This window comes from Onychomys torridus, chromosome 2 (genome assembly GCF_903995425.1).
Source record: "Onychomys torridus chromosome 2, mOncTor1.1, whole genome shotgun sequence".
Taxonomy (NCBI): domain Eukaryota; kingdom Metazoa; phylum Chordata; class Mammalia; order Rodentia; family Cricetidae; genus Onychomys; species Onychomys torridus.
The window spans coordinates 147,484,555-147,495,236 of record NC_050444.1 but is presented as its reverse complement, the minus strand read 5'-3'; the positions used below and the strand labels follow the sequence as shown (position 1 = coordinate 147,495,236).

Below are 10,682 nucleotides of genomic sequence, written 5' to 3'. Positions count from 1 at the left end.
GGCAGCTGGGCTAGCTTTATCCGAGACCCAGAGGGCTTAGGGGGAGGGGAGTGCCCGCAGACCGTGTTGGCGGCTTTTCGCCACCATTCTGTGACGGGTCCAGGGGGCCGGACGTGCAGGGACTTAAGGAAGCCACGCAACCGATGTTGGGGGGCTGTTTACCGTCTGGGGAGGCGATTGAGCAGGAGGTGCTGAAAGGACAGCTCCTACCTGCCCCGCCGTCCCCGAAAGGCACCCCTGTGTGGGAAGTCTCCACTTGAAGCCCACGCCCCCACCTCCAGGGGACTGCCTTCCAGGTGAGGCGCACGGAGGGGTCCCCAAGGTGGCGGCTCGGCAGGGTGCACGTCCGACTGCGCCAAGCTAGCCTCCTCGCTCTCACGCCACTGGAGCCCGGGGCCCCGGAGCTGCCGCCCGCGCCCGAAGCGGCGCGCCTCCCGCCGCCGGTGGAGCTGGGCGGCGCGGGCAGGCCTCGCAACCCCCTCTCCGGGGCCCCAGCGGGTGCAGGAAGGGAAGCGGCCGAGAGGTGCCCAGTGTCGCACGGCTCGGAGAAGTGGGTAGCAGGGTTGCATAAGGTGGAAGGAACTTGGTAGTTTGCAAAAGCCAGCTCGGGCGGGAGCGGAACCCCGAGCCCGCCGCCTCGCCCGCCCCTCGTTTACTGCCTCCGACGCGCGCCTTCCCTCCCCGCGCCCCCTCCCCCAAGGCGCGCCGCCGTCTCGCTCCCCCTCCCCCTACACCCCCTCCTCACTCCAGAGGAGGTGAGTTTAAACCCCGCCCACGTGACCCCAACTGGGCCAATGAGCGGCGGCGGGAGGTGAAATCCGGTTCTAACCGGTCCGGGGCTCCCAGCGCTATAAAAACTTTATAAACCCCCCGGAGCCCGAGCAGTGTGAAGAAGCGGCGAGAACGACCCCCGGACGGACCAAACCCGCGCACCGCTGCAGCCCCGCGTTCAGCGCCGACGTCCCCCGCCGCCGCCATGCCCAAAAGAAAGGTACGTGGCGCGGGCGCCCGGGCGCCGCCGCCGCCGCCACCGCTCGCCTCGAGCGCCGAACTCGGCGGGCAGAGCAGGCGCGGCGCGGGCTTCCAGCCCGAGTCGGGCCGCGGGCGAACCCTGCGCGGCGCGCTGCCCGCGGGCGCCAGAAGCCATATTGGAGGAGCGGCGGCGGCGGCGGCGGCGGCGGGAGGAGCCATGTTGGCAGCTGTTTACCCCGCTGCTCGCGGCCGCCCCCCCCTCCCCCACCGGCAGCCCCCTCCCCTCCTCCGGGCGGGCGGGCGGGCGGGCGATTCAAACCCGAAAGGGCGGGAAGGCGGCGCTCGGCCGGGCGGGCGGGCGGGCGGGCGGGGGAGCGCTCTGCCGCCAAAAACCTGACGCCGCGAGGGGCGGGGCCGCGGCCTGGCCCCGCCCCCCGGCCGCCCACGTTCCCGGCGCTGGGGCCGCGCGTCGCCGCCCACGGGTTCCCCGAGCTCCCGCCCTCGACGGCTGCCATGGCAACGGCGCGGGGCTCCGCCCCCGGAGGGGTTGGTTTGCACAATCTGCAGCTGTTGCTGCTGCCTGGCTGGTGGCGCCGGCCGGCCGGCTCCCCGGCCCCGCGCCAGCGTCTCCCGCGCTTCACCGCGGACCTGCGGGGTTCCATCCCCACTGAAGCTACTTTTAAGAGAAACTGAGTGAATACGTCTTAGGAACGTGGTGTCGTCTGCTATGAAGTTCTCGATGGCCGAGATTTACCTCCGAGGTTGCAAATTTCGGTCTTTTATCTTTTTGTAGGCTGAAGGGGATACTAAAGGAGATAAAGCCAAGGTGAAGGACGAGGTGAGTCTGACCGCACAAAGCCTTGGGTAGTCAACACCGCTGGGCGCCTTTGGTGGTATTTGGTATTTGACCACAACCCCTGGTCTGGAAGTTACCCTAGAGTTGTTTTGTTTGTTCACTTCAGTGCGTAAAGAAACCTGTGTGAAACTCGTGCTTATTTTTCTGGCTTTGTTTTTATTTTAATAGCCACAGAGAAGATCTGCAAGGTTGTCTGCTGTAAGTGTCACTACTTTGAATTCTTCCTACTTACCCCGAGGTTGGGAAACGTTTTGGGGGTCCCTTTGGTTTCATTGAATTATAGTTTGTGGCTGGTTTTAGGTAAATTGTGGTGTTGCACATCTGGAGTTTACCGTTGTCGTGAGTTCTGATGGTTATGACCAAAGTGGAAGCTCACTTTTAGATTGTAAAAGAAAGGCAATCCCAAGGAGAGGGGCGTTCCTAGCTGTGGTTTGGGGTTGTTTCTTTTGGTCCATCATACTAATAGTTTCCTCTTCCCCTCTGCCTACCAAAATAAGAAACCTGCTCCTCCAAAGCCAGAGCCCAAGCCTAAAAAGGCCCCTGCAAAGGTAAGCTGGACTCGGAGACTGTGGTGCTAATACTAGATTGGTGATTTTCACAGAAAGAGAACTGTCCTTCACCACCTTAACCTAATTCAACATAATGGTGACTCCTTCAGTGGATGTTGTAAGTTATCTTGATAGCCTTATTCCTGGTATTTGTCATGTTGGTATCCTTGGCACGAATTCCAGAAAACTATACTTGGCTGTTAAGAGTGTTTTTAGCTATGTGTTCTGTAACTTAGATTTAAAGGACGTTGTATGCTGAGCAGTGTAAGTTGTAATTTAGCCCAGTGGAGGGGTGTACCTTCATAGGCAAGCCTGCTTTGCAGAACTTGGTAGGTTATATCCTGGTGTACAAAATGAAGAACTGTTCTCTCCGCCCTTCCTTGGTTTTAGAAGGGAGAGAAGGTTCCCAAGGGGAAGAAGGGGAAGGCCGATGCTGGGAAGGATGCGAATAATCCTGCAGAAAACGGAGACGCCAAAACAGACCAGGTACAGTTGCAGCTTTGCTCCGCGTTGGGTATGCAGTCAATGAGTCATTGATTACAAAATTGTTTACTACCCCTTATATCTGGATCACTCTGGTGGGCTGTGACTTTCTTCCTATCTGAATCCTCAGTTCTGAAACTGTTACAATCTAAAAGGCACTCACTGTGTTGGCCTGTCCCAAAGTGTCCCTCATGCTTCAGTGTGGAATTTTAAAACTGGAAGTGACCTTGGGGCTTCTGATCCTGTCTCTTCCCTAGTTAGTCAGTGGAGGGGGTGATTGAGTAATTTATGTGTTGATTTTTATCTCTTTTTTTTTTTTAGGCACAAAAAGCTGAAGGTGCTGGAGATGCCAAGTGAAATGTGTGCATTTTTGATAACTGTGTACTTCTGGTGACTGTACAGTTTGAAATACTATTTTTTATCAAGTTTTATAAAAATGCAGAATTTTGTTTTACTTTTTTTTTTTTTTTTTTTTTTAAGCTATGTTGTTAGCACACAGAACACTTCATTGTTTTGGGGGGGAAGGAACATGTGTCACTAACAAAATGTCTCCCAAGCTGGATTGATGATGGTTGATGATGGAAAACATCTTTCCCTGCTAATTTTGAAAGACTCCTCTTGGCTCACAAGAGAAACGTCCTGGTGTTGACATATGTGGCCACCATGGCACAAAATGCCTTGTGTGGAAAACTCTAAATTCATTGTTGTGTCTTCCTCCCCTGTACCACCAACATAGACTTAACTCCCTTCAAACCAGAGACCTGTTGGAACCTGACCCCCAAAATTGGTTTTGCCGGTCTATTAGGCAGTCTGGACTTTGCAGTGGTATCATTGTGTTCTCAAAAGAGCAGCGGTTCCTTTTATAAAAGATTGTGGATCTTCAGATTGATAATTCTGCCGTGGTCGTTTGGTTTCCTGAAAGTCAGGTCGGCTTGTGAAAAGTTGTTAAACAACATCCTCAATGTGAACGATCAGCCCTCAACTCTAAGCTCTCCCCCTTTGCAAAGCATCGAATGAAGACTCATCGGGTTTTATAGTGGCTTTCTGATTTTGGTAGTCTATACAAGAAGGGAGTTTGGAAGTTCTTGTATACTGTTAATGACTGTCTGCCCATGTCCTGCCTGAAAAACCATGATTGTTTATGGAAAGTATCTTTAATAAAGCTGGATACAGTTTGGCTTGGAATGCTGCCTCTGATCTTTTTCCAACATTGGGGAACCTGGCTTCCAGCTCTCCTGGTTTGATTGAATGGTCTTAGATCCAGTCAGTCTCCCAGACACAGTTGTTAGTGGAGGTGGGTGTGGGTCCCAGAAGTGGACTGAGGAGAGTGGGTGCAGGAAAATGGTTCTTGTAAGTGGTGATCCTTAAAGTATATGCACGCAAAGATCGGCAAGTCAAAGGTTTGGTCACTAACAGCTGGGCACCCCTCTGATTAACAGACAATCTGCTGACTGTCACTTGGGGCAATGCTCCTGTGTTTGACCATGTAGATCAGTATGGTCTACCACTACTGACCTGCAACAATATTAGAGACTTTGGCTAGTCGAAAGATACAGGAATGCAGACCTGATGGATTTGTGGTTTCAATTTGAACTTGTTTCACAGAATTCATGTGCCTATATGTGAGGGAAATAACTTGGGAGACTACAGAAATTGCCTCATTCTCTTCCTCTGTCAAAAGATCAAGTTGACCGTTTAGCTCTTGAAGCTTCAGGATGGGTCTTCTGAGGCAGTGGGCGCTAGGTGTGTTGAACTTTCTGGATGAAGAAACTAACATGAGAAATGACAGTCATAAACGCACTGTTTTAGGGTTTTTTGTTTGTTTTGTTTTGTTTGGATTTTTCAAGACAGGGTTTCTCTGTGTAGCTTTGGAGCCTGTCCTGGATCTCACTCTAGCCCAGGCTGGCCTCGAACTCACAGAGATCTGCCTGGCTCTGCCTCCCGAGTGCTGGGATTAAAGACGTGCGCCACCACCGCGCGGCCTAAACATGCTGTTAATAAACATACTGAGCAATGAAATGAGTTTTCAAACTGTGTTAGGAATCTCAGACTTCTATTCAAAAGCTACTTCATTTTGGCTGGTGAGACGATTCTAGAGGGGAAATGTGGGCTGTGTGCATGGTTACTGTTAGGGTGGAGTCTATAAAATGACATCTCCATATGTCAGCTGGCTGTAGTTTTTCTGTTCTGGTCACCTGTTGCCAAATAATTGGGGTAAGTATGTTGAGCTTGAGCTTTGAATTTTAATCCTATAGCTTTACCTATTGGACCACTTCTGTCTGCCCTGTGCTACCTGGCTATACTTTCATACTATGGCCTAAGCACTAGGGAGGCTTAGTTAAGATCAGGAGTTGAAGGTCATCCTAAGCTACATGAGCTAAAGACCAGACTTGGCCACATGAAAACCATTTCAGTAGCAAAAAGTGGACCCAGGGCTGGAGACAAAGCTCAGTGGTTAAGAACACTCAGTGACTCAAAGGATGCAGGTTTGGTTACCAGCACACACAGGACCTGCTAACACCTAACACTTAACTCCAATTCGAGAGAATCCAGTATCCTCTCCTGGTCTCCACAGACAACAGGCACACACATGGTACACAGACATAACATGCAAACAAGGTTTGGTTTTTTTTAATAAAGGATTTTCCCCAACTCAAAGCAACCAATCTCAGCCTTTAAAAAAATATTCTTACCTGATTTTTTTTTTTTTTTAATTTCCTCCTTACCAACTGAGCCATAGCCCCAGCCTCACTTTGTATCTTTTTAAAAGCCTCTGTTCAAATCCTTTGCCCATATTTGTTTGTTTTTACACTGGGCAGGTGAGAGCGTTGTATTCTGGACTTTAAGTCCTTATATAATTTATAACTCTCATTCTATGGGTTTTATTTTTTACAGGATGTCTCACTGCAGTAGAACTCACTATGTAACCCAGTCTGCCCTCAGTTTACAGCAATTCTGCCTGAGCCTGCCAAATGTGGGATTACAGCAGAAGCTGTCATGTCTGTGGGGTGTGTTTGATGCTTTGAAACACATGCCCCCATTTAGCCCAATACGGTCTTGAACTCTGATTCATCCTGCCTCTACTTCCAGAGTGCATCGAGTGCAGAGTTTTTGAACCATGCCCAGCTGGTTTGTTATGAAATGAGGTCTCCCTGTGCAGCCAGGCTGCTATCAGATCTTGGTCCTTCTGCCTCAGCCACCCTATAACTGGGTTACAGTGGTCAGCTACTGTGCCCAGCTGAGAATGTCTTTGAAAAGCAAATTTTATTGCTGGGGATGCGACTCACACAGTGGTAGACTCTTGCCTACTACATTTAAGGTTCTGGTTCAGTTCCAGTACCACACATAAAAATTTTGTTTAAGGCAAGTGTAGAGGTGTGAGCCTTTAATCCCAGCACTCTGGAGGCAGAGGCAGGCTGATGTCTGTGAGACCCAGGACAGCCAGAGCTACATAGTTGAGACCCTGTCTCAAAACAAAACAAAAAAAACTTGTTCTGGTGAAGATACAATTTATTTACTTTGGTTGCTATTTTCTTTAGAATACCTAAGAAACAATGGCCTCATTTAGGGTCAAGAAGGTTTTCACCTGTGTATTCCAAAACATTTCCATTGTTGTACTCTTAAACATAGTCCTTTGATGTGTTGTGTTTACATAGTGTGTAGCACAGGGGTTCCCTCTAGTGTAAAATGGTTCTAGACCTTTTCCATGGCTGCCAGAGATACCTCATGACAACATCTTTGGAGTTTCTTAGCTCATGTGATTCTGCCTGTGTTGTTATCCAGCAACACACTTTGACCTTTGGCCTCATTTCCCCTGAGCTGGTGTTTTGAACCGCCACTACCCAGTGTCCTATGTTTTTTGTTTTTTGTTTTGTTTGTTTGTTTGTTTGTCTATTTTGTTTTGTTTTGTTTTGTTTTTGATTTTTTTCGAGACAGGATTTCTCTGTAGCTTTGGAGCCTGTCCTGGACTAGCTCTGTAGACTAGGCTGGCCTCAGACTCACAGAGATCCACCTGCCTCTGCCTCCCAAGTGCTGGGATTAAAGGTGAGCGCCCAGCACTGAGTCTGTTTGACCTGTGAGAGATGGATCCAAATTTATGATTTCCTCAATTCCCTGAGGCTTACATGAATATTTCTGTTTACAAAAGAGATAAAACTTGTAGTTATACTAGCATTAACATTGTCTGTAATCTCCTTGTTTGTGTATCCTGCATATTGGGTGTTAACAGCTTAGATGCAAGATTGTAAAACATCGGTAGTGAACTTCTACCCTCGGGTTGTAAGCCTGTATCTAAGGCCTCCTCCCTCCTTCAATAAACGGCATTTGGCATTTAAAAAAAAATTAAATAAATGGTGATATACATTAAATAAATATAAATCTAATAATTGAATAATAACAATTACTTTTAAAAATTAAAAAAAAAAACACTGTAATCTATATTGAAATCCATGTTGTAAAAAAAGCAGCTAACAGTTGACTGTAGAATAGACTCCTGCCTTTGATCGACAGCAAAAGCTATGGCTTTGGTAAAAAATAAATAAATAATAATAAATACAGCATAAACATCCTTTTTTCCTGTCCATAGGACTGGATAAATAGATTGGACAGAGATGTTTTTAGTAGGATGAGAAGCACCTTTAAGACAAACAAAGGAAATTTAAAATCTTGAGCTTGTGACTGATAGGAACCAATGCTTTATCAACTTACCAGAACTCGATTGATTTAAATCTGAACCTTTGAAATTGTAGTATAATAGTATAGAGTAGCTTGTATTTATATATCTTGAATCATTTTCTTAGACCTTTGTAATTTATTTAGGCTTTATATCCTTAGATGTTTATTAAGCTGAGGATTGAACCCAGGGCCTTGTGCTTGCTAGGCAAGCGCTTTACCACTGAGCTAAATTCCCCAACCCAAATTATTTTATATTTTTATAATTTATATAAACCCTAAACTTTTGTATCCAATTATTTACTATTAGACATATTGTAAATGGTGATTACTGAGAGCAGTCTTTGCTAAGCAAGTTCCTTTAAATAGTAAAAGTTGCATCTGAAAACCATTTATCCTTGAGTATGAAGCCTGTGAATTTGTCTTTTTCATCAGATGACCTAATAGCTCTAGGAAAGGAAGGCCTGGATTTTATATATGAAATGCATTGACCAGGTACTGCTGCTAAATTGATAAAGCTACAGTTAGCTGTCAACATCCTCAGAGATCTCAGAAGGATAATTTATAGCAGGAACTATAATCCCAATAGCCTATGTATCAATTTAAATGACAAGAGACTTACAGTTACCTTGATGGTTACATTAGGCTCCAGGGGTAGTTAAGTGGGGACAGAGGTCAGTCTTCAGCTGTCACACAGGACAGCATTGAGCATATGCCTTCAACTCCCAGATCCAGGTCTGAGAGATTTTCACATGGAGGAGGAACTTGGGAAAATTGGCCTACGTTTACTTAGGCAGAGTAGGGCAGTCAACCCAACAGTTTGGGCAGAGCCTTGGCAGCAGCCTAGGCATAGGGCACTTCTTCTCAGTGGTTAGTATCATCACAATCCAGGTCTGTGCCCATCTGTCTTTTTCAGAGAACTTATGGGGCACCTCTAGGATCTGGCATATCTGTCTATCATAGGAAACGTTTTTCATTAAACATTTTAAATGTCATATCCAGTAGATGGCTGAAAACTTTTGAGAGCCATCTATTAAGTATACCTGGTTTTAAATTTTACTCAGTGGTAGAGTACTTGCCTAGCAAGCACAAGGCCCTGGGTTCAGTCCTCAACTCTGGAAAAAAAATGTTTTTTTACTTGTTTTTAGTTGTTAGCTTTCAAGTTTAACCTTGAAAGTATATATAGGAGGCTAAACAAAGTTTATTCCTGTAAATAAATTACTTTTATACCCAGCATGATCCCAAGGGTAGTTCTGAACACATTAAGAATTTGGTTATTAGCTGGGTGCTGGTGAGGCAGAGGCAGGTGGATCTTTGTGAGTTTGAGGCCAGCCTGGTCTACAGAATGAGTTCCAGGACAGGCTCCAAAGCTACACGGAGAAACCCTGTCTCAAAAAACCCAAGAATTTGGTTACTTATAAGATGACTTTTTGTTTTGTTTTGTTTTGGGTGGCAGGGTTTCTCTGTGTAGCTTTGGAGTATAAGGTGATTATTAACTTGCATGTCTTAATTATTTTTTATAACAAGTCAGTATCTTTTATATTAGGATTTAAACCTAGCTCTTTTTCATTTCAACACTGGCCCTTAGAAAGGTTGGCCTTGCTGTGGGGGATCCAGACTGGGTGTGATGGAGCTGAATAGGAACATAGCAGCCAGCGATACCCTGCCTTCATCTAGCAGTAGGAGCCTCTCCTTAGCTTTTGCATAATTTGCTGCTAACCAGAACCTGCACATCCAAGTATCTGGGCCTTCACCCTTTCACATAGCATGCAGAGCTGGCCACAGGCTTGTGTGTCTTACCAAAGTTCTAGTCTATGTTTCAAGGCCAGACAGACTTTACAATGCTCTAGGCTCCCTGCAGACCGGCATTTGGAAATTCTCATTCCCTCTCAGTTTCTTTATATTTTTGGCCTTTATTCATCGTTTTTCTACTGTTTTGCTTTGGAGCCCTTTTATAGCGATTTTTATCTAGACTCTGGGTTTAGAAGCCTAATTCTATGAAAACCTTTTAAGATATTTGTCGGCTCTTCAAGTGATAACAATTTCATGCATATTTAGAGATAGCTAAGTCTACCTAGACATCATTTTCATATAACGTTCTGCAATGTCTGCAGCAAACGAATTTTTTTTTTTTAATAACAAAGAGGAAGTAATCCATGGGGCAGAGGAGAAGCTTGTTAGGCACAGTGACAGACTTCAGATGCGCCTGTGTGCTTTACCAAAAAAAAATACCACCAGGCAGTGGTGGCACACACCTTTAAGCCCAGCACTCAGGAGGCAGAGACAGGTGGACCTCTGAGTTTGAGGCCAGCCTGGTCTACAGAGTGAGATCCAGAACAGCCGGGGCTACACAGAGAAACCCTGTCTCAAACAAACAAACAAAACCAACAACCAACCAAACAAACAAACAAACAAAAACACCTAAAGCTTTTGTGCTTGTGGATGTGGCTCCAAATCTAGCTTTTTCATTTTTTTCTAGACTAATATAGATTTTTGCAATTTTCATCTTCCCAAACTCTGGCCAGATCCTGCCTCATGGCATTAAACCTCTGCTGGTCCTTCTCAGTTATATTTTAATCAGAAGACCCAACCAGGGGTGCTGGTCCCTGCTCAAGGCTGTCAGGTTGGCATCAAAATCTGGCCAGAGAGGCAACCAGCCCTAAGCCAGGAAGGGCCTGCGCTGACTTTTTCCTCCATGAGACGGTCTCTGTTGTTTCCTCTTCCATTTGGTTTTGCTTTGGGCATCACTTTTGCCATGGCTTTTTAAATGGAATTTTTTAGGCTTCTTCCTCTATTCAAAGTATAAACTAGACTTAGCAAAATTATTAGAAGAATTTTTCTACATATCAGATGACAGCATTTCTGGTTTGAAAAATGCAGGTTCAATGAATTTGAGGACATTTAAGAACAGATATTTGGCCGGGCAGTGGTGGCGCACGCCTTTAACCCCAGCACTCGGGAGGCAGAGCCAGGTGGATCTCTGAGTTCGAGGCTAGCCTGGTCTACAGAGCAAGATCCAGGACAGGCACCAAAACTACTTAGAGAAACCCCATCTCAAAAAACCAGAAAAAAAAAAAAAAAAAGAACAGCTATTTGTATCTGAAGTTTTTCTGTGTTCTATGTGGCCCATGGTCAGGACAAATCCCTCTCAC

The 10,682-nt window shown here is 46.3% G+C and overlaps 1 protein-coding gene across 1 annotated transcript; it reads left to right on the top strand.

Annotated features, from left to right (window-relative positions):
• The first annotated feature begins 696 nt into the window (after positions 1-696).
• On the top strand, positions 697-4,044 carry Hmgn2 (high mobility group nucleosomal binding domain 2). Its single transcript, XM_036178008.1, has 6 exons — positions 697-991; positions 1,766-1,810; positions 1,997-2,026; positions 2,326-2,376; positions 2,767-2,862; positions 3,181-4,044. The coding sequence occupies exons 1-6, from the start codon at positions 977-979 to the stop codon at positions 3,214-3,216; spliced, it is 273 nt and encodes a 90-aa protein (XP_036033901.1). The 5' UTR covers positions 697-976; the 3' UTR covers positions 3,217-4,044.
• Positions 4,045-10,682: the final 6,638 nt, after the last annotated feature.